This window comes from Primulina tabacum, chromosome 17 (assembly GCF_025594145.1).
Source record: "Primulina tabacum isolate GXHZ01 chromosome 17, ASM2559414v2, whole genome shotgun sequence".
In the NCBI taxonomy this organism is placed as follows: domain Eukaryota; kingdom Viridiplantae; phylum Streptophyta; class Magnoliopsida; order Lamiales; family Gesneriaceae; genus Primulina; species Primulina tabacum.
In genome coordinates, this window is record NC_134566.1 from 32,994,590 (window position 1) to 33,018,066 (window position 23,477).

General features: G+C 31.7%; 1 protein-coding gene and 1 long non-coding RNA gene across 6 annotated transcripts; one reads left to right on the forward strand and one right to left on the reverse strand.

Annotated features, from left to right (window-relative positions):
- Positions 1–5,771: 5,771 nt before the first annotated feature.
- Positions 5,772–7,898, reverse strand: LOC142531147 (uncharacterized). Of its 5 annotated transcripts, none has more exons than XR_012816218.1 (5): positions 7,273–7,581; positions 6,832–6,894; positions 6,444–6,519; positions 6,312–6,354; positions 5,772–6,038 (listed from the first exon to the last, which is right to left on the reverse strand). It is a non-coding gene; the product is annotated as an uncharacterized LOC142531147 (long non-coding RNA). The 5 variants fall into 5 exon arrangements; XR_012816219.1 differs by lacking the exon at positions 5,772–6,038 and adding an exon at positions 7,781–7,898 and having other exon boundaries at positions 6,061–6,354; positions 6,435–6,519; positions 7,273–7,667; XR_012816217.1 differs by lacking the exon at positions 5,772–6,038 and having other exon boundaries at positions 6,055–6,349; positions 6,435–6,519.
- Positions 7,899–14,715: 6,817 nt separating this feature from the next.
- On the forward strand, positions 14,716–22,721 carry LOC142530847 (protein root UVB sensitive 6-like). Its single transcript, XM_075636711.1, has 13 exons — positions 14,716–15,200; positions 15,754–15,852; positions 16,042–16,155; positions 17,667–17,738; positions 17,823–17,933; positions 18,019–18,138; positions 18,740–18,841; positions 18,954–19,026; positions 20,458–20,541; positions 20,671–20,735; positions 20,856–20,957; positions 21,032–21,211; positions 22,208–22,721. The coding sequence occupies exons 1-13, from the start codon at positions 14,826–14,828 to the stop codon at positions 22,271–22,273; spliced, it is 1,563 nt and encodes a 520-aa protein (XP_075492826.1). The 5' UTR covers positions 14,716–14,825; the 3' UTR covers positions 22,274–22,721.
- The last annotated feature ends 756 nt before the right edge of the window (positions 22,722–23,477 follow it).

Here is a 23,477-nt window from a genome sequence, read left to right on the forward strand (position 1 = left end):
CCCTAACACCAATGACTCCATCGTGTTGCCTAAAACATTGAAATTTGGTCCCTCCATTCTAAAAATATTTTATCACTTTGTACTCACTTTCTTTGACAATTTTTACCCTTCAGTCATGGGATTTTTCATGATATACACCATGACTCAAGGACTTAATTACCACATTCAAGATGTAAAAATTAAATCTTTATATATATATAAATACTGCAAAAATAATTTAAATATTTTTCATTTAAAGAGTGTCGATTGTTCTAATTCTACTCTGCCTTCCACTGGATCTGTAAGTATGAGTTCGAAAGCAAATTATCATGTTTATTTAATTCTGAGATCGATGGAAATTTTAATGAATACTTCATTTTGACTCGATAATCATTGTATATCATCTATACTTCTATACTATTTTATTAAGTTTGAGACACTTAGAGTAATAATTAACTTTGGTGTCATGGTCTGTTTTAATAATTTTATATATTAATAAAATGTTCAAATTTTAATGCAAGTTATATGTAGTTCAGCGGATAGAGTCATTGTTTCTTGGGGTTTAGGTTATAGGGAGGGTTCAATTCTAGGTAATTTTTTTATTCTTTTATTTTTCAATTTATTTTTTAATTTATATATTAAAATTACAATGTAGTCCCTCACTATTTCTTATAATTATATCTTGATATTCATTTAAATATAAATCAAATGAATTATAAAAAATATTATACGTGGCGTGCATCGGTGTACTTAACCATTAAATGTAAGTCCATAATTCGGTACGTAGTTGTTTTTATACATTCATATGTATTTATATAATAATAGAATACATGTACGTGTAGATTTTTATAATTATTATTAATACTGTGGATGATGTGTCTTTCAAGTTGGCATAAGGATATGCCACCTAAATATGTGATCAGGAGTTCGGGTTTTTTTTTATAATTATTAATACATGTACGTGTAGATTTTTATAAGTTATTATTAAAAAAAATTATTTTAAAATCAAATAATGTGTATTGTGATCATCTGGAATTGAAGAAAAGGTCTCATCATTTATGCAATAGAGTGAGGCAGTCGATCATCTAATACAGAAGATGATTTAAGCCAGTATGCTTTAGCTAGGGATGGACAAAAGAAGAATAACAAGCTAAGGGCCGCCCCTGAAAGGTTAGGGTGTGCAGACTAGACCTGGTATGCACTACTAGTAGCAGAAGAGACAAATACTCTCGAACCGACATCATTTAAAGAAAAAAAAGAATGGAGGAGGAAGTTAAGTCATTAATAAAAATTAACACCTGGAAACTAGTGACTAAACTGAAAGAGCAGAAGATCTTGGGGTATTATAAATGGATCTATAGACTTAAGGAAGCTCTAAAGTGTGCTTTGGATTTCAGTTGTTGGCCATAACTGAAATCACAGGCTGCTTGTTGATGGGGAAAAGCTCACAACACTCAACTGTAATGGGTATTAGTGGTTGACAGAAGAAGCATTCGATAAACACATATAATCGAATGGTGTCAAGACCAGAAGGGGAGAAAAAGCTCATTATTACTTTCAAAACACCACTAATATATCATGAAAAAAGCGAGGGATACACAAGGCGATCAAGAAAGGAATAAGAAGATAGATTGGTTGGTTGGTTGGTTGTCTGTTTTTTTTTCTGGTTAATCGAGATCTCTGTTCTTATTTTCCCGTGGATGTAGATCATTTTACGATCGAACCACATAAATATCTTGTGTTGGTTGGTTGTTTGTTTGTTTTTCTGGTTCATCGAGTTCTTAAGCTTGCATGGTATAGAGAACATCCAGACTTTATGTTTTCAATCACTACCAAAAGTGCAAATCGGCTTTCCCAAGTGCGCATTGCACGTTGCACACTTTAAAGCTGTTGAAATTCACAAGTATTGATAGCGAGCATTGTATTTCAAAAGAGCATCGACAACACGCAACACACAGCTGTGGAGCTGTGGAAAAGAATATCGACAATGCGCGCATTGGAAGATTACTTCTCCTACAATCTCGAATCTTCAAAACAGATGGGTTTCGAGAGAGAAAATGTAAACACTCTTCAACAACAAAAAGAATTATTTACTCTTCAACAAACAATCTCTTAATCCGTTCATTCCCTTTTCCATAACCGTGTATTTAAGAACATTCACACACTCATCACAAGCAACAGTGTTAAAGCCATATAATCTACACACAAGCAAAGATCGATAAATGGAGAAGAGCAAACTATTGGCATCAGAGTATCAATTTCTCAACACCAATCGATTATCGTTGTTTAATTTCGTTGTATGAGAGAGGGTTTCTCAATTTCTGGTTTTGTTGTGTGATAATGAATTTAGGGATCTAATTTGCACCCTGATCATTTTGGTGGTGACTGTGGATTAACCAAGACAAGTGCAAGACTATTGACAGTATGTCGTGCGCTGTAGATGTTATATTTAATTTTTGACTATTGATAGTATGTCGTGCGCTGTAGATGCTATATTTAATTTATGACTAGTAATACTGCTTTGACAAAAATTGGTGTGAGACGATCTTACGGGTAGAATTTTGTGAGACGGATCTCTCATTTGGGTCATCCATGAAAAAATATTACTTTTTATGCTAAGAGTATTACTTTTTATTGTGAATATTGGTAGGATTGACCCGTCTCACAGATAAAGATTCGTGAGATCGTCTCACAAGAGATCTACTCTAGTGCTTTTACTGCACGCTGCAAAAAACCTCTATTCTTGTAGTGAACGTCCGGTACTATTAGCTTTGTAAATCAAGTTGTTCATTGATTTAGGTCCCAAACACCTCAATTTTGTATCGAAATACAAAGAAGAAAAAGGAAAAAGAAACACCTCAATTTAGCATCATGAAAAGAGACGTTTACATGACAACAAAACTTGGCCATTATTGATTGAGACATCAACTAGATTGATGGATGGATTTCGATAAGGGGCTCGACAATATGGTTAGATTTGTGTAAATTGCATGTTATATGTTTTAGCGAGTTAGAATCATCAGTATCTTTGAATTCGAGAATGAAATTTTCATACCGACACACATTTATGTATACTTTTATATATGCTCACATCATTAACATTTCATTATGTTTACATTATTTTTCGGAGGTCTTCGTCTAGTCCCCTTCATTTATTACATTCAACAACGGAAGAAACAATGGGCCGACAATTTGTAATTTGTGAGAAACAACGAAATGACAAGAAGAAGTGCGCCGGGTTGATGTTAACCCCACAAATCATCCAATGACCTAATTTTCGATCAAACCAAAAATTAACCTAACCCCTTATTGCGATAAAACCACGGAGTGCTATGAAAAATTAGAGCTTCTAAATTCTACTATAGATATTGAGTTCAGGTACTCTTTCACGATATGCTCTAAAATAGTTGATCTCATTAAAAATTTGACTAACATATATGATGTAAACGAACCCAGCAGACTCGAATATTGTTCAAATTGTAATTGAAATTGTCCAACTATATAGGAGGACAACATATTTAAATATAATTTCATGTAAAACCCATTTAGGAACCCCCCTCAAAAACCGTAACAGACCTCAGAATTCTTCATTTCTCCATCCAATTTCACCCATAAATCCCCGTTTTATCCTCATATTCTCCACATATATCACTGAACTGAGTCAAAGTTTCAAAAAGCTGATTTGCCTGGAGCTGAAATTCAGCTGAAACTACCTTCAAGTCCACCGAATCGGATCTTCAGCAATTAATTACCTCACATCTCCTTTGATTTTCAGTTTAACTAATAAAATTATCATATTAATTAACTATTTAATATATACCGAAAATGAAAGATATTTGACAGTAAATATTATGATTCGCTGTGGGGTCTAAATCAAAGCGACGAAGTAAACTTTGGAAGATTTTTTGTTTGACCATTTACTTCATAATAATTCTTTTGTAACAGATTATGATCTAAATCAACTTTTTAAATATTTTTAAAAGAAATTTTTTTATTGATGGTATCGATCTTGCCCGTTCTTGTAAAAGAGATGTCCGTTTTATTTTGGATGATTTGAGAAAAATTTTCTGTGTTTGAGAATTGGTTCTTGCAAAAAAAAAAAAAAAGAAGATATTTTTATATTTTTTTTACAAGACAAATTTTACGGTATCTTTGTGTAATAAATATTATTGGATTGTATTGAAATCGATAATTGTATTGGTAATGATTAGGATTGGCACATTCTAATTTTCCTGATTATTTCTGCTCTTTGGTAAACTTTGACAATGTTAGTCGTTGTCCCCTAATTAAGTAAATCATATGAAATAAATTAATAATATAATAATAATAATAATAATAATAATAATGTTAAAATTTTTAGAATTAAAATAAATAAGAAAATCAACATCATCATATTATTACCAAAATTTCAGTTTAACCGAACTGGCCAAAATATTGATTTAACTCAAAAATAGAAATCAAACTAAATAAAAAAAAGGATTATTTTTCTTTGCATTCAAATTAACGAAAGTTAAGGAAATTTTTTTTATAAAGTAAGACTTTTTTATTTAAAAAAAACTAATAAAACTTGGGATATAAAAAAATTTGAAGCTTAGGTTATCTCATTTTAATCGATTTTTTTGATAAAATAACTTAAACGAAACCAAAAGAGTCTTTTCAGAATTTTATCGAAAAATTCGGTCCGTTATTCCCATTTAACCGAAGTTTTCCTTATCCCCAATTTTGAAAACATCATATTTTTATTAATGCTAGTAATTTATTTTTTTTTTTCGTTTTTAAATATTTCTATTATCCATCATCAGTATTAAACATTCGTGCATTAGGCCATAAGTTCCTAATTAAAGCAAGCTAAAAAATTATAATATACTGTATAAATTCATTTTTAATATAACTATAAATATAATTTAAACATAATCCAAAGACTTTAATTAAATCTTATAATTTATATTATTTATTTTTTATTAATAATAAATAAAAGGAGACAAAGAAAGTTTGGAGCTCAAAACATTTTTTTATTATCAGTTTTCCTAAAACTTCTTCAATAGTTTTGAGAAACAAAAAGATTTTGGGATTTTAAAAGTATGACGATAATATTAAATCTGTGGAAGCTTTAATAAAAATTAATTTTACTTATCTTTTGACAAAAAATATAAAATCTAAACATTATAAAATGAAATAAATTTATATATAAAACTATTTTTCAGAATTTAAAATATAAAAAAAAACCAGGTGAGATCTTGTAAATATCAATCAAATTTTATCAAAAATACTTCAAGAAATCCATTTATAATTTTCTCACCTGTTTTTTTTTATTTTTTATTTTGAATCTTTACAAATAATTGTTATAGAAATTCATTTCATTATCTTAATGATTAATAGTGATTTATTAAAAAGTTATACCATATAAACATCACAAAGCATAGAAATAAAAATGACGGAATAATACTTATACACACCATCCTAAATTTTCTATAATGTATAGGTATTTATAAATGACCATCCACTTTCAGCCATTCTAGACCAAAATAACTAGAAATTCATATATTTATTAAATTATTATTGTTTTAAGGTTGTAACTTCAACAAAATTCAAGAATATGGGATGAATGTACATTGAAAGAAAACAATGCAAGTTTTCATGTCATTAAAAAAATTATTTCGCAATTCCATCAGTTAATTATGCAAATAGTGCTGATAACCTTCTTTTTGTTAGATTATTGCTGATATAATCATAAAAAACTAATTTCTCATGAATTTTAGACCTGACTTTTGATTAACTTTGATTTTACGCTCACTCTTCGATATATCTCTTGCTCGAAGTACTCTCTAGGTGTAACCTTTCGCTCAATACATAATAAAAAATTGAAACATAGCATCTGAGGTCGCATGAATCGAGGATACACGACATAAGCTAACCAGGCAAATAAAAACTAAGTTTTCAAAGTAACTTATTGGTATCTTATGCATTATTTTACCTGGTGTGCTACAAATCACATATGGACCAAACTAACTTGACTATCAACAAGGTTCAATGCACCACTGGGGCTCAAACCGTTTTTACTAAAACATAACTCATTCTTGTAAGGTTACCGAAATGATTATTGTGAAGGAAGTTGATCCAAAATAAAGCAATACTTGAAATAATGTTAAAAAATCATAGAACATTGACTCTTTTGGAGCAGGGCTATTATATCAAGGAATAAAAATGATTTAAGAATATTTTACAGCTAATGACTGACATAAAAGATTTTGTAGAGAACACTTTAAAGCATTGTCACAGTGGAGTACAATTTTTTAAACCCAACGGAAGAGTGAAAATGTAGTTCCTTGTACCTGGAAGGTTTACCAGGAGATGCAGATGGTGCAGATTTCTCCACTGATATGCACACAAAAAAGTCTCAGTGTCTAGTTCAGTTAAAATGCACATAAAGTTCAAAATAAAAGAATACATGATACAAGGATTACCTTACTTCTTCTTAGGGCCTCTGCTTCTAATGAGACTCCTACCTCAGCTTCTTGCTGGACTACTGTATTCCTTAACCTAAAGTCGATGGTGAATCCAAGCACACGCCCAAAAATTAGAGCTTGTGGTTTTTAGCATTATCGAATTTACAAAGACATCAGAGAAATTTCAATTCACCATATTATCTAAGAGCAAATATATAGTGGATATCATTTGTTGTCATATGCTTTACTTTAAAATCCAAGCAAGTTTGCAATATAAGTGAGAACCAAAAAATGACAAACTAAATTTTGAAGGTCAGAGAAAAAATAAAAAACAAAAGAAAAAACTGAAGGTATAACAACAAAAAACCAAGAGATTGGGAAGTGATAGATCGAATAAGTACAATACCTAGATATAAGTTCTAGTCCAAAGATTTCTGAAAGTATCATCCGTGTCTGATTGATCAAATGCCTAAGATATTATCAAATGGAAAACACAAAAAGCATAAGCAACTCTACAACAAATGTTTCTACCATTTACTTACAAAATATTTCAAGTCCTCATAATTAGTATGATTACTAGGCCATGAATTTCTGTAAGAATCGAAGGTTTCAGTGCTCGAAAAAGTTCATGAGTTACTACTGATTAAGACAACAAATATGCAAAAGTTGACCTTCATTCAGGACCAGATGGTCAATTTTTTTCATCAAACCTCCAAATCATAAATTGGAGGATGAAAAATATTAATGATAGAAAAACAAGATTATGGCTTGTAATATGATCTATAAAAAATACACGGAAGCAAAGAGCCTTATATAATATAAAATTACAACAATGAAAATGCAACACCTTCACCATCACGATAAACTTCAGCAAAACATACATCACTTGCTTTACTCATGTGATCTTGAAATTTTACACAAGTAAATAAGACCACTGCAAAAACCAAAACTTATAGCTTACAAAATTAGGTGATAATCAACTGACCTTCAAATCTTGCCAAGAGGCCGAAGAAAGAAATCCCCAGAAAAAAAAAAAAAACTCAAGTATAAAATCAAAATCATACACAAGGAGTAGATAAAATTATGCAACAGAAATAAAAATATTAAAATGCGGCCAAGCTCAAAAGCACTTTCAAATATACCCGGGCAGCACCTCGATATTCTGAATGGCGGAAACTCCGCGACTTCCACCCTCATTGCCCACACGATAACCACCACGACGATCATGCCACCATGCAGTAGCTCAACCCAAATTGAGTGGTAAAAAACCTTTAGGTGGAAAAGATGGGGATGGCCCTAACATTCGGACAACCAAAAAAAAGCAAGTCTAATAAGAAAACACATCAAACTTAAACGACAACCATCAAAGTTATAGCCAACTCTTCTCTTTATATCATCTTCCACATCCTGAGAATTATAAAACTAAACATAAATAAGATAAAACATGTTACATAACAAATTATATTGTTGAGTTAAACGAAACTAAATAAATACACGATAGTTAAATAAAACTAAATAAATACATGATAGCGTGAGAACATATGTCACGCTTGAATCGTGCATCTATTCATACAATGGTAAAAAAAACTTATTGTATCATTGAAAACTACAATGCATCCATGTGAAAACTACTTCCACAAAGCAATTTGTTGGGTGCAATAATTTTCTCTGCTTGATAAAGCGATCGAACCGTGGTGCTTGAGCTGCTGTACGGTTTAAAAGATTTGAGTTGCACCATTACTACTAGCTGTAACTTTTGGTAAAGCGGCAATCGCTCGATCCTACAATTGGTATCAGAGCCAAGGTCACGGGTTCGATTCCATTGATTGCAAGGAATGCAATTATTGGGAGGGAGATTGTTGTGTGTAATAATTGTCCCTGCTTGGTAAAGCGATCGAACCGTGGTGCTTGAGCTGCTGTGCGGTTTAAAAGATTTGAGTTGCACCATTACTACTAGCTATAACTTTTGGTAAAGCGGCAAGCACTCGATCCTACACAATTACAAGGAGGATGAGGCGGAATCTTCAATTCAATGTCCAATATAGGACTATATTGAGGGAGGATAGTAGGTAACAACAAAGCAATGATTTCCGGTGCAAAATTCAGCAAACAAATAATATTTAATTCACGGCTCCAAGTTAAGACCAGAAAACAGAAAATAAACGTACACTATGAATTATGAAGTCACATACTACATTTAGGAGAACTATTTGGAAAAAAATTAAGTTCTCACATGATCATATCAAATTTTAGGTGACATTTAGGACATTTACTATCTAACTTTTTTTTTCACAAATTCTTGAAACCATCATAAGAAGAAAATTACATATCTTAATTTGAAAAAAAGGTCACATATCCCAAAGATTAGAAGCAATGTCTGCCACAATTTAAGATTTTTCATGTATTTCAAATGAGGAAATGAACACATTATTTATAAGGTCCAAAATGCACACCAATAGTCATGCAATATTAGTTAACTCAATTAATCTCCCAGTTAACTAAAGAATATGAAGAGCCAAAAAATTTCAATTAACTCAATAATGTGAAAAATCAAAAGAAACTTCCACAATAATGAGCCACAACTAACTCAAGAATGTGAAGAGGCAAAAGACACTCCTACAATCATGAGACATAATTTTTATTCAAATTCTAAATTTGATTCAAATTTCCAACAATTTCTTCCTAGTCAAACTTTCGCATATATTTTTACGGATGCTAGTCTCGATCTCGAGCCATTTTAGGAACGAATTTAGAATATACGGTACACTTTCTAATATAATTCATGATCAACGTGACTTGTGGATCTCATGATACTTATAGTCTATTCAATAGCTTTACTTATGCAGCGTGCATGTACATACATATAAAATAAATGTTATAATTGAATAAAATAATAAAATATTATTAAAATAAAGATTGTTTTTAAATAAGATTCAATAAAACTCAAATCATTTAACATGTGGTTTGTAAAAAAAAATTGAGAATAGACAAGTTTTTTTAAAAATAAAAGTTATCAATTTTTAAATTTAAATAGTAAGATTACATATATAGATTATTTAATTTTAATTAACAGTATAAATATATATCACTCAAGTATTCAAGCTCACCCCATATTCAGCTAAGGAATATGTTCAGTTGTTTTGTCTAATCCATTGTTTAAACTTTAATTTGATGCGTGAAATTTAATGAGAAAAATAGAAGCGAGAAATCACAATTTCAATTATTATTTTCGCTCACGATTATTTCTAAAGGCACGGTAAACTAACTCGTCCCTTCCATTTTAATTTTGGAGAAGGCCGATGTCATGAATCCTATAAATTTATCATATTATTATATTTTATTTGAAACAACATTGTTTGAAATTCTGATTTTCTTTTAAAATTCACTACTTTGTTTAATCAATTTTTCTTTTTGACTACGGCATAGGAGATTTACGTTGAAACCCACCAAGGAAAATTGGGAAAATGACAATTTTTTGGGCATTGACGAATATAAATTGACAGATTGGAAAAAGAAGAAAAAGAAAAATGGGTGGGTCCAAGACTCATAAATAGTAATAATCCAAAAAAAATAAAAATCAAGCAATAATGACAATTAATTAAATTTAATGCATGCTATCGAGTACTCCAATTTCAAACATTAAATCCAGCCTTGAATATGCAAATTGTCGTTGGTTTCTCAACTGTTAACTAACTCCACCTAGCTAATAAGTCCAAATTCAAAACCGAGTTGCCTAATTCTTTTAGCTTAGTTCTCGGATAATTCAAGGATAATATTTTAATAATAAAAACAATGAACGAGAATATTTTAATTATAATAATAACTAGAAGTGCTCGTGTTTGTGTATATTTGAAACTATTATATACAAAAATTATTAAACTAATTACTTTAGTATTTACTTTATATATATATATATGTGTGTGTGTGTGTGGCTGAAAACTGATATGATTTTCCTCTTAAAAATGGTCGATTGTTGGTTTCGGTGTTTTTCTTTTGAAAATTTATTTACGTAATAAATGACATTTATTTCCGGCAAGCCTTTTTTTTTTAAATGCCCATATGCACGTTTTGGTTGATAAAAAACCTTGAATTCGATGTGGTAAGTTTGGCATAATCTATATCCATATATATATAAAAGCAGAGTTTTTGACAAAAATAGTAATTTTTCGCCAAAATGTCATTTCTAAAAGAGGAAATATTTATCATCAATATTTACATATGTGCACTACAATAAATGATCCCTTCAATTAGTGTTTGCATTGATTATATCAATTCATTTAATTCAATTTCGAATTTAATTAATTTTTATATTAATTCAAATGTAATTTATGTATTATATGTTTTTTTATTTTTTTACTCAAATTAAAACTAAACTATATTAAAAAATTTTGCATTAATTATATCAATCAGTTTAAGTAAAAACTGTATAAATAAATTTAAAATAAAAATGATTGCAATGTCACTCATGAGGTAAATCATCCAAAAATAAATTTTGCTATTTTAAGTAATTTACTGCTCAAATTACTTACTAAAAAAGAAATACAATATTTAATTAGTTTATTTAAATTTTTAAAAAATAAAATTGGTTGATTGTTAAAAATTATCATTACAACAAAGTTTTCAATGGACATTAATTTACTATTTAATAATCATAAATTTTTTTATCCCAAATACATATTATTTCGAAATTACCTTAATTTTAAAGAATTATTGCATTGTAGTTTTCTTCCAAAACTATATGTATATTGTATATCTTGAATTTTAAAAATTCAAATAAGATAGCACAAGAAAATTAAAAGAAATAGATTCAAAAGAGTTTCAAATGGACATTAAATTACTTTCAATAAACATGTATATTACCCTCAATAATCAGAAATGTTTGACAATCAATGCATGCAGTTCGGGTTTTTCATAATTTGAAAGAGTTAATGTATGGTGTAATTCTATCAAAAGCATCCAATGTATACTTTTTGTCCCTTGGGATGTCTTATTTGAATTTTAAATTATAAATAATGCAATATTGCACATTATATTATAAACCAATTTTATTAAAATTTATCTTATTAAATTTATCTATTCCAAAATTGAATTCTGAAATGACTCTTCTTTTCAGCACTATATATGAGTTGAATCATTTCAAGATGTAATGTTCGTTTAAATTTAGATTTGTTCTTTGTTATGAAATACCTACATATGGAAACAACGAAAATAACGAGACATTAAGTTTGAAATCTATCTTTCATGATCAAGAAGTAAAAAATATTATTCTTCTATTTATACAAAATTTTAATTATTACTTATTACTAATGTGATAATTTTCTTCTATATTACAAAGTTTACATATACATGATAGTATAATGTCCCGTAATGGAAATGATTAAACCAATTCAAAAGAAAGCAAATATCTTATTAGAAGACACCTTATAAAATTTGTTGACATTGTTTTGGAATATACATTGTAAATGTTAATAAAATAACTTTTCTAATTTATACATAATCTACTTATTATCACATGTTTCATTTTTTTTCGGAATAATAGGCTGTTGTGTATATTACGAAGAGATTTTGTAAATTAAATCACAACCCATTTGGATAAAGATATTGATGAAAAAATTATTGTTATAATTCAAATGTGTCAAACACGTGTCATGTCACAAAATTGTTCGTGAATGTGGATTTAGACGAAATTACTGAATTTTTAAAAAAGTATTTCTCATTAATTTTATTGAATGTGATTTAAAAATATTTTCTTATAACATGTTAAAAAATAATAATATATAACTTCTCGAAAAGTAAAGAATTAAATATGTATTAAGGTTGATGACCGACATTAATACTATAAACACGATAAGCATCATGTTATTGCCTTAGGCTAACACGATCTAAAATTTTGATATATGATAGTGATTATTAGCCAAAAAAATTAATCGACATGCGTTGTATTTAAGAAACATTTTAAAATTAGCGAAAAAATAGTTTTATTTTTATTTTTATAAATGTATTAAAATTTAAATATCTATTCATTTTTCACTAATTTTTAATAATATCATCTCGTGCATCGCACGAGTTAAATACTAGTCTATATATATATAAAAGCAGAGTTTTTGCCAAAAATAGTAATTTCCCGCCAAAATGTCATTTTAAAAAAGGAAATATTTATCATAAATATTGACATATGTGTACTACAATAAATCATTACTTCAATTATTGTTTGCATTGATTATATCAATTCATTTAATTCAATTTTGAATTTACTTAATTTGTATATTAATTCAAATATAATTTATGTATTATATGTTTTTATTTTTTTTACTCAAATTAAAACTAACGTATATTGAAAACAAACATTATATTAAAATTTTTGCATTGATTATATCAATCAGTTTAATTAAAAACTGTATAAATAAATTTAAAATACAAATGATTGCAATATTCAGTATCACTCATAAAGTAAATCATTCAAAAATAAATTTTGCTATTTTAAATAATTTCCTGCCCAAATCTATATCTATAAATATAAAAGCTGAGTTTTTGACAAAAATAATAATTTTTCGCCAAAATGTCTGTGGGGACCCGGACGCTAATTCATTCCTTAATCGTCTTTAGGAATAATTCAAACAATTATAATAAACAGGGTCTAAATTTTTTTAAAATTACAAAGTGGAAACGTAATGTAATTCAATTCAAATTACATATTAAACATAAATATACAAATCTTGTAATGTATATGAAAAAGAAGTTTAACATAACAACGTACACTTTGGTGGCACTTGGATCGGATGAAAGAATTTGAAACTATGTATTTTAAATTTATTTTATTCATCGGATGAATTTATGTAGATAGATTTCAAATGTATTCATGGTTAATATATACAGATTTACGATGAATTTGAGATATAACTAAGATGATCGTCTCAAATCTAATATCCAAATCATTTATCAAATCAAACCATTTGTTTCAAACAAATCATCACATCCAGGTACAACTTTTAATTCGTTTTAGTCATATTATTTTTGATAGTTTGTAATTGAAGTCTCAGATTTAGTGCATAAAGTAGTTAATTTTCAAAACTAACATTCACACTATATACATATATATATATATATATATATATATGTATGAGTAGGTCTCTTGTAAGACGGTCTCACAAATCTTTATCTGTGAGACGAGTCAATCCTATCGATATTCACAATAAAAAGTAATACTCTTAGCATAAAAAGTAATATTTTTTCATGGATGACCCAAATAAGAGATATGTCTCACAAAATACGACCCGTGAAGTCGTCTCATACAAGTTTTTGTCTATATGTATTATATGACAATAATTTGTATCTTTTTAGATGGACAAATTTCAGACGGGCAAATATATTTAATTAATTGCTTTTATAAAATGTATTTTATATCATTATATTTATCCACATATATGAATTCAATACTTCATTCATCGTCACAACAACTAAGCAAAAAATTTATCCAAATGTTTATTTGATGGATGGATGAATGATCAGCCTACACGTTTCATCATAAGATTGGGTAATCAATTTTAAAATTATTATTTTAATTAACATTTAAACAACAACAATAACAGAAAATAAACATGTGAATATTGTTTTATTACAAATTTAAATCAAATACGAACGCGATAGAACTTCTCTGTCCAGGCATAGCTCCAATTTAACAAAAGTTTGTGTGAGACTGTCTCATGAATCGTATTTTGTGAGACGTATATCTTATTTGGGTTATCCATGAAAAAGTATTACTTTTAATGTTAAGATTATTACTTTTTATTATGAATATCGATAAGTTTGACTCGTCTCATATATAAAGATTCGTGAGACCATCCCACAAATCTAATTTGTACATGGGTTACGATATTTTTTAAAAAATAAAGATTAAAATTGACAAGCCATAAATGAAATATCGGGATCTTCTTCTTCAGGCCATTATCTGAAGAGAGAGAGAGACTAAATTAAATGCGCATTCTCAAGTGGATGGCCAACCTTTTATGTTCCATTTACAAATTTTCTACAGGGAACTTCAAATATTTACGTATTAAATAAAAAAAATAGATTTGTGCTTTTATTACGAATTTTCCATAATAATATGTATACAGGAACATTACATGCAGTTGCGGTTCATCATATTTATTTAACTCAAGTTTTATAATAAATAATTATTTATTATATTTTATTTCCTAAAAAATTAAAAGAAATATAATTTTCTGTAATTAAGAAGAAATCAGCAGTAGGTGTCCATTTCATTTGTCTTTGATGCACCCACACGTCACGGTCCTCACATGCCGCGGAGGGGAGAGAAACAGAGAGAGGGGCTGAGCAAAACGAGGGGTTCTCTCTCTCTCTCTCTCCACACATATATATAGGCGAAGAAAATTTATTTATATGCGATCAAATTCTGAAAAATCTGCAATGAAGCTCAAGCACCCTTCGAATTCGGCTTCCCAGACGATTACGTCCACGGATACGAGGCTTTTGGTGCGGGAGACGCTTCGCATTAGTGCAAACCTTGCATCGGCGCCTCCGCCGTACCCGTCGGCAGAGGCGGTGACGCCGGAGCGGCAGGATCTGAGACTCGGCGGACTTTCCGATGATCAATTTGTGGATTCGAGCTTGAGGGTGATCTGTTGCGAGGAGATAGACGGCAGGAGATGGAAATACTTGGCTGAGAACGATGGTTTTAGAAGTCATGGATCGAAGCAATTGAAGAAGAATTGTATTCGTTCTGTCTGCTTGCAGTCACCCCAGGCTCCAGTTGATGTCGGTATTTTCTTCCTCTCTTTTTTATATCTTTCAGCTTCGTTAGAATAATTGAATCGAACAATAGAAGTTTTTATTTGCATTGATGGCCTGATACTGCAGTTGAAGATCTTGATGTGTCAATGGAAATTTGTCACATAATGCGTCACCTTTGTTTCCATGACAGTACTTCTCTTCATGGAATTTTATGTTTATTAGTTCACTGTTATAAAATTGGTTTGTACTCTTTTAGCGTTTAAGAGCACGGGAGTAGATGCTCGACAACAATGCTTAGTTCCTTTAACATTTTTAATTAACAAAAAAAACTCGGTGTGGTGAATTGATTTCGGTGTGTGGTTTTTGTATGTCTTCCAATGGTTTCAATATTATTGAAGAATTGTGCTCTTTTGAATTTGTGTCGTTGATATAATCCTCAAGTTTGGAGGTATGATCATGTATCTTGTGAGTCGCAGTGTGAACCGTGAGGCTCCAACCTTGCAGCTGTACATTTGCCCACGAAAAATTATGAAATACCTTCCTTAATCTTCCCTAAATTCGATTGTGCCTGTTCCAGGAGTTGACGGCGTTTATAAGATCCTATGTAGTTCCAGAGGGTTTTCCTGATTCAGTTACACCTTCTTATGTTCCTTACATGACGTGGAGAGCTTTAAAGGTACTCTTTATATATTTTTAATCTAAAGGTTAACATGCAAAGGGCATCTGGGGTTTACCTCTGATTTGCACCCAATATAGATATCTATCCTGCACACACTAAAACCATAAATAATGTTATTTGCGTACTATATACTACAGTATGATGACATGTTTAGTTGCTGCTCCATTGTGATGCATTCTGTTGTAGTACTTCTTTGGCGGGGCAATGGGTGTTTTCACAACTCAAACTCTTCTAAGTTCAGTGGGAGTATCAAGAAATAGTGCTGTACCAGGAGCCGTGGCTATCAACTGGATTATAAAGGTATCAATAAAAAATGATGGGATTGAATTTTGAAATGAACATATGAAATCATGTTTTAGTCTGTATTTGTGCAAGTGCTATTTGACCCTTGGAAAAAAACGAAGACAATACTGATTGTTAAATTGTAGTTTCAGAGGTGCTTGGGTTTTGCTTCTGTATCCCCTAGAATGTTAGGACATGTTACAAATGCTTGACAGAAAAGTGTCGAAAGCCTGAAGCGTGAAATAAATCTCAAGTGTGGTCAGGGGTAGGTGGTGGCAGAGATATGCTTCAAATAGTGGTTCGAAGGAAATTACCATATTTGGTAGCCTCTATTTTTGCTGTATATGTTGATCTTTTATTCTATTGAACTTTATATTCATCATGTTCAACACATATTTTTAAAATATCCAGTAGTACTTAAGTACTTATTATTTTCTTGTATTGTGTCTTTTTCTTGGTAAAATATTTTTCTAGGCATTAAGTCCGAGAGGAAAACCAAAGCTAGAAGACTAGATCTCTAGGTTTGAGAGTCTCCAAAAACTTATTAATCATTCCACACATCCACCCCTAGAGAAAAAGATCTTGGACTTCTTTCACTCACCCATCTATCAATATTCTGCTCCCGACATCTTAATCTAATTTATAATATGAACATGGCAATATCGTTGACACTGATATGAGAGTAACCTTTTCTAAATCGCCATTCTACTGCATTACTCATATTAACAACACATGTGTTAGGCCATAAGCTCGAGAGAAGAGCACTCACCGAAAAGATTAGCTTTGGGGTAGAAGTATCTCCCAATTTTATTATGTTCCAGAATTTCTTGGAGCTTACGTGGGTTTAATAGTTCTCCAGCAATATTTAAGTTTTGGAAATCTAGAAAATACCTCAAAATTGTGAAAAATAGTGCGCATCTTTGTCCTGATAATATGCCAATCTGGATGTAAGAATCCAAGTTTTTATCTCTTCTTTTCTTTCTTGTGAGTGCTTGTTAGGTAACAATATTCACCTTTTGAGTTATATATATTAGACTAGGAAGCTTATAGACCGAACTTTCCAATTTGTCTCTAAATTTCATTTGATTTATATCCATCACTTCCACTATTTTTAAGTGTAGAATTGATGTAATATCTGCATTATTTTTAGAAAATTTTTGAAGGGCTTCTTTAACTCTATAACATTAATGTTTAAGAAACTCATTAAAAATTAGTTGTTTTACACTCATTCTACCCCAAAGACATATCGGGTGATGTCGTTTTGTTTCAAGTGAATTTTGTTTTTTCAGAATTGGATTACATTTATTTATGATAAAAGCAAATGAGACTGAAAAAGCAAATTAAAGTATGTTAAAATTTAGGTACTCTTGTTCATGAAGGATGTAAATGTCTAATTGCTTTACATAAATAACATCAATTTACTTATTTTGGTTGAGTTGTTAATGTCAGTTAAAGCAATCATAGATTGGTCTAGATGAAGTCCTGTGATAAAGTGATCTAAATCATGTTCCTGTTATAATCAACTCTAGGATGGTGCTGGACGGGTTGGGAAAATGCTATTCGCTCGGCAGGGAAAGAAATTTGATTATGACCTAAAGCAGGTAAGTCAAATTTTGAGGTCAAAAGAGATTCTTTTGTGACATTTTATAGAAATAACACCTTGTCTGATGATTTTTCTTACACAGCTTAGGTTTGCTGGTGATATCATGATGGAGTTGGGAGCTGGTTTGGAGTTGGCAACTGCAGCTGTTCCCCATTTTTTTCTTCCACTGGCCTGTGTAGCCAATGTTTCCAAGGTTGTGTCATCTATTGTCACTTTCACTTGTCTGTGTCATGCAACCCTGGCTAATTACACTGACATTCATTGGGCTTTCTTTATAGAATGTTGCTGCTGTGACATCAGCTTCAACTCGAACCCCAATCTATAAAGCCTTTGCTAGGGGCGAAAATATTGGAGATGTGACTGCCAAAGGAGAATGTGTAGCAAATATGGCCGATCTGGTATGCTTGTCTGTTTGAAAATATTACAACATTGTAAATTGTGGAAAATGAGCACTACTGCTAAATAAACTGATTCTAAAACTTATGGCCCATGAGTGAATTGATCAATCCAATTTATTGCTGATTCCTAGTGTGGGGGTAAATATGAGAGGATTATTATTAGAATTTAGAATTCTAGTTCCTTTCTTACATCTTCTTAGTGATAAATCAAACCCTTAATTCATATATTTGAAAATCTGACGAAGAGTAACTAATGTGAAACTGGTGGAATGGAAAGAAATATACCTTGCAAGCTGAGGCACCGGGGTGTGGTAGGGGCATTGAGAAGGTAACTATGTGTTAGCTAGGGTAGTTAACCACCAAATAATTTTATGGTTTTGGATAAGGGGGTACAAAAGGAAGGGGTCTAACCTGGTCACCTGCCTGCTTAACGTATTTGATCCTATCAATCTATTATGCTTATGAAGAATTTTTCATTTCTGAGTTGTCATGAATTCTTGATTTTTAGACAGAAAACTTGCGACTTTAGTTCTTGCATTTTGAATTTGAAGCAGTTTTGTCTCTTCGCTGGAACTGATTATTGAATTTCTTTCTCGTGAAGCTCGGAACTGGACTGAGCATTTTGCTGTCTAAGCAAAATCCATCGTTGGTTACCACATTTACTTTGCTCTCATGTGGGTATTTGATGAGCTCTTACCAAGAGGTTGGATAGAGAGAAAACATGAGAACTTTTGTTTCCCTTTTTGTTTATTACTTTCTTTTCTCCTAGCTAATATAACTACTGATTTGAGATGAATATGTTATTACTCTTTTAGGTTAAATCTGTGGTGTTGCATACGCTGAATCGAGCAAGATTCACTGTGGCGGTAGAATCCTTCTTGAAGACAGGTCAGAATGAGTTCATCTTCTCTGTCTGTGTGCTGTTTGTTGTTCATCGCCCTTTTAGCCTGGTTTTGTTTGTCTATCATATTGATTGAAGAATGTGAGGAATGGATTATTTGTCTTTGGTAGGAAACCATAGTAACATATGCTCAGAACTTCTCAAACAGGCCTTTGTCTTTTATTCCTGTGCCTTTCTTTTCTGTTTATCAGATGAAGAAAGCTGTTTTCAAGTGCTATTAATTTAATTTTGTCGAATAACCAATTTAAGGGAAATTTGATGAAAGTGTAAATCATCAAGACACTTCAAATCTATTGTCAGTAATGTAGCAAGCGGTGAACCGAAAATTGTCTAGTTCTCGAACATGAAAAAACCAGCATCTCAATACAACCTCCTAGAACGAATCATGCAAATCTGTATATTGGAGAACTTAAAGGGGTGATTCATCCTCTTTTTTTGAATAAGTGAGACATTACAGGGCAAATGATCGAATGAAAACCCCAAACCAAGAAGTCAGGGAGGCCATGGAAATCAGCTTGCAACCAATCTTCATTAACAGGGGCCCCACTCAACTTAGAAATCATCAATTTTTTTGATCAAATATTGAAACAACCAATTGAATTGGGATCAGTCAAACCTGTTTTATTCTTTAGTGGGGAGGCCATTTAAAACTTTCAGCGACTTTGAATCCATCATTAAGATCTCCCAGCCCATGCCATGGAGAAGCAATAGACTTGCTCAACTCAACAAGCTTCTCCAATAAAGGCCTGCAAGCAGCAATGGAATGGAAACCATAAACAAGCTCACAAAGGGGCAGAAGATGACTTACAAGTGATGCGACAATGAGTGACTAGAGAGCAGCTATGCACACAATTTTTTATTTATTTCATCTATTCCATGACCGGAACAGGGGAGGATACACGTTACATCGCGAATTCAAGATGTGTGGTGTGAGGATTCCCAAGGTTATCTGGGTCGAATTAAGTTCAGGAGAGCATTCAATTTTTTCTAGGTGATGGACTCCGGTAGATTATGGAAAAACATACGGTATCTTCGTAAGGATTGGGTTGATATTGGACTATTACAAAGACATTTGCACGAGGATCTGACTTGGAAATTTTGTATGAAACCAATTCTGAACATAGGGAGAAAGACCATTAGAATATTTTTAAATAAGTTTCTGTAAGTGTTTGAACATGGTGGTTGGCTATTGAGAGACGCTTCAGAGAGTGCTTGCCCATGCTTGGCATGGCTAACTTTGCAGAAAAGTGATGGCTCAAATTTCTATTTTGTCTAGACCTTCAGCAGAGCAAGAGGGATATGTATCCCTTTCATCCAGTAAAGTCTGAAACATTAGGACATGAATTTTGTGCTTCTAATAGAAAAATATTTGCACCCTATGATACCACTCTAACTTGTGACGTGTCTTTATTTTCCAGGGCAAGTTCCAACGTTGCATGAGGGAAATTCAATGGAACATATATTAAATCTCCCATGGAAGGAACACCGGCCTATTGTTCTTGGTACATGAAAACCTATATCCTTTTGTTGCCCCTCACACATGCTTAGCGTATTTTTGTTGCTTTTCATCTTATTTTTAGCACATTTATTTGTGTAAATGTTGATCATGCCATTTTCTACTACTTTTGCAGGTCCACGGTTTAAAGATGCATTCGAAGATCCTAATTCATATCTTGCCGTGGAGCCAATTTTTGAGGTATGCTACCATGCTGAGGAGAAGATATTTTTATATTGCCGGCTGTACATTCACTTGATTATCCATCAAGACTTTGAATGGTTCACAGTGTGGCCTAATGAAATATTTTTTTGACAACAGAAAGAGCAATATATTGTTACCTATAATCCTTCGAAGGGCAAAATCTACGCTCTATTCAAGGATCAAGCAAAGTCTGACGATATATTGAAAGCTGCCTTTCATGTAAGATTGATGACTTTTGATATTATAGTCACTATCGTTGTTGGTGTTTCTTGCTAAATTCATTTCAATTACAGGCTCATGTGCTGCTTCACATTGTTCGCACCTCCAATAAAAACCCATCTTCCCTTGGGAAACGAGAGCATGATTTCTCGGTTGTACGACCAACATTGTCCGATCTTCAATCTCATAATGCCGAATCATATAAGATGGTGTCGGCTTTATACGGACCATTCAAGAATAAAGCTACGGAACAGGTGAGGGCAGGCCTACTTATTTTCCTCTCTATTCTTGAAATTTGCATAGAGGAGCCCCAAAGTTCAGCTACTTGCATTGCTGTTAAATAGTTCTCTTATTATTGATTCAGTGGAACCTATGGTAAAATTGTGCATGACATTGAATTGCGTAAATCTAATTTGTCCTATGCTTCATGTAAGCCAGTAATTGGGGAGTATTACTAAATAGATATTTTTTGGGAAAGGTGGGTATAGCCCCTACCGCCAGCTCTAGCTTCATGCTTTGAACCATTAAGGCATTTAGTAGAAAGCCTAGAAGGTCTCCTGCTTCGCTGTTTTTTATTAGGTTCGCGTGCTTCTAATGCTTTAACTTTGTAATCTCAAATGCTTGATTTTTCTGTCTTGGTAAATGTTTGATAACAGCAAGATAAAGTTGATATCAAATTTTTAGCCGACCTCACTTAATAGGATAAAAGACTCCACTTGTTATTGTACGAGAGTTCGTTTATCATCCTTGGGGGGAGTGTGGGACTAAGATAGTGCTCGGGTTTAAAAGAAGGGGAAATGATTTTTTTGTCTAAGTTGTCAAAGTTTGTTTTTGGTAAATTAACTTGGTCAAATTGCTGACGTGATATCTGACAACTATCATTTTCGATACCATGTCAGCATTTTCGAGTGTCACATTATGATTTTTGAAAACCGCCGAAAATTAAAATTTAATGTATCAAAGTGAAACTTCGAGAATTTAGTCTTGACAAAAACTTAAAACTGAACAAGTTACTGGATCAAAAAACTATTTTCCCTTGAAAGAACTACTAGAAAATTGGAATTCTTCGTTTTGAATCCATCTATTGAAACGTAAATATGTTTCCAACACAACCGATCCAGAAAAATATGTTCCAACAAAATAAAAATTGTGGGAATTTAACTTGAAGCACCTCTCCCTCCTATTTCTTTCATTTGCAAGATTAGTTTTTAATATATTCTCAATAAACTGACACCTTGTCTTTTCCTAAGGGTTGGGTTATGTCTGAATCGCTGCTTAATCCCGGCAGAGCACGGTTATCTGAATTGGGCAGTTAAGATATGACAAATATAGCGTTTCAAATATCCTGTAAAAGCATCGATGGACTCTGAAGATCTGAAGTTTGCTTGTTATCATTCATTGCACTTTCTCACGCCCAGAACTGCTACAACATCTGCTAGATTTTAATAATCAGATTCGTGGGAACCATGATAATGAAAATCAGTTTTGGCACCAACGCACTTCCGAGATTTGCTACTTGAACCTTGCACCACATATCTGATGATTTGGAGGTCAGATTATGCGCAGAATATTATGTTTTTGATATAGGGTAATGGATTCTACGTTGCCTTGTTCGACGACGTATAATATACTGTATACTTTGTATTCCACCTGTTCTATGTGCTTTTAGATATATTCGGTATATATATGTATATTTAGTTGCGATAATACTTTGTGATACTTTTTAGTGTGCTTCAATGTAGATTTAGTCCTGGTTGTTTGTCTCGTCTATTACTTTTATACAGATGCGTGTTCTAATTGTTCTATATGAATGTGTGTGGAAATCATCCACCAGGACTACCACCTTTTTGGCCATTTCATTCAGTAATAAATAAATTGTTTCTCGTTTTATTTTTGTTCTTCAAACAAAAACAAAACAAAAATTCCGGTAGGATTTTACAATCATCAAACCAAAACTAGAAAAATCTGAATTTGGATTCTGGAGAGCATGGATAACTAGTTGGGCATTAGATTCCATTACTACATTATGAATTTGTGTTCTTTTGAACCAACCTTTGAGCAATTTATAGCTCCAGAGGTTCCCTGACGTTTCTGCTACTGATGGTGAAAAATAAATATGTATTGATTGTTCAATGGATTATGATAACTAATTCAATCTGTCGTGCCAGAAGACCATCTCTACTTGTTAATCTTGCCAACTGGAACCTATAAGAATTGAGAGACGTGTATGCTAGAATTCATATTGGCAGACGTACATCTCATTTCATTTCATTTTTAAAGTCAAAACTTAGAAGTTTGTAACCCCCAAAGTATTTCGTCTATTACAGAACCGACGACAATAAACGAGTGATATTGTTAAAAGTCAACAAGTCGGTTGCTCAGAGACTTCAAACAATGAGCTTGCCAGGCTAAAGTGTGTCTAACTTTTCCTTCGAAGGTGTGTCTTCGGTCTCCTGGGGCTGAACCCCAAAAGGAACTTATATACTCAATCTTGATTTTAAGTTGAGAAGGATTTTTTCT

Bases quoted from the DNA above. Each gene is read 5' to 3' on its own strand.
- LOC142530847 (XM_075636711.1), top strand. From the start codon at position 14,826: ATGCGATCAAATTCTGAAAAATCTGCAATGAAGCTCAAGCACCCTTCG. The intron at 17,934-18,018 runs GTTGTGTCATCT...CTTTCTTTATAG, and splicing joins GTGTAGCCAATGTTTCCAAG to AATGTTGCTGCTGTGACATC. The intron at 20,542-20,670 runs GTACATGAAAAC...CTACTTTTGCAG, and splicing joins ACACCGGCCTATTGTTCTTG to GTCCACGGTTTAAAGATGCA.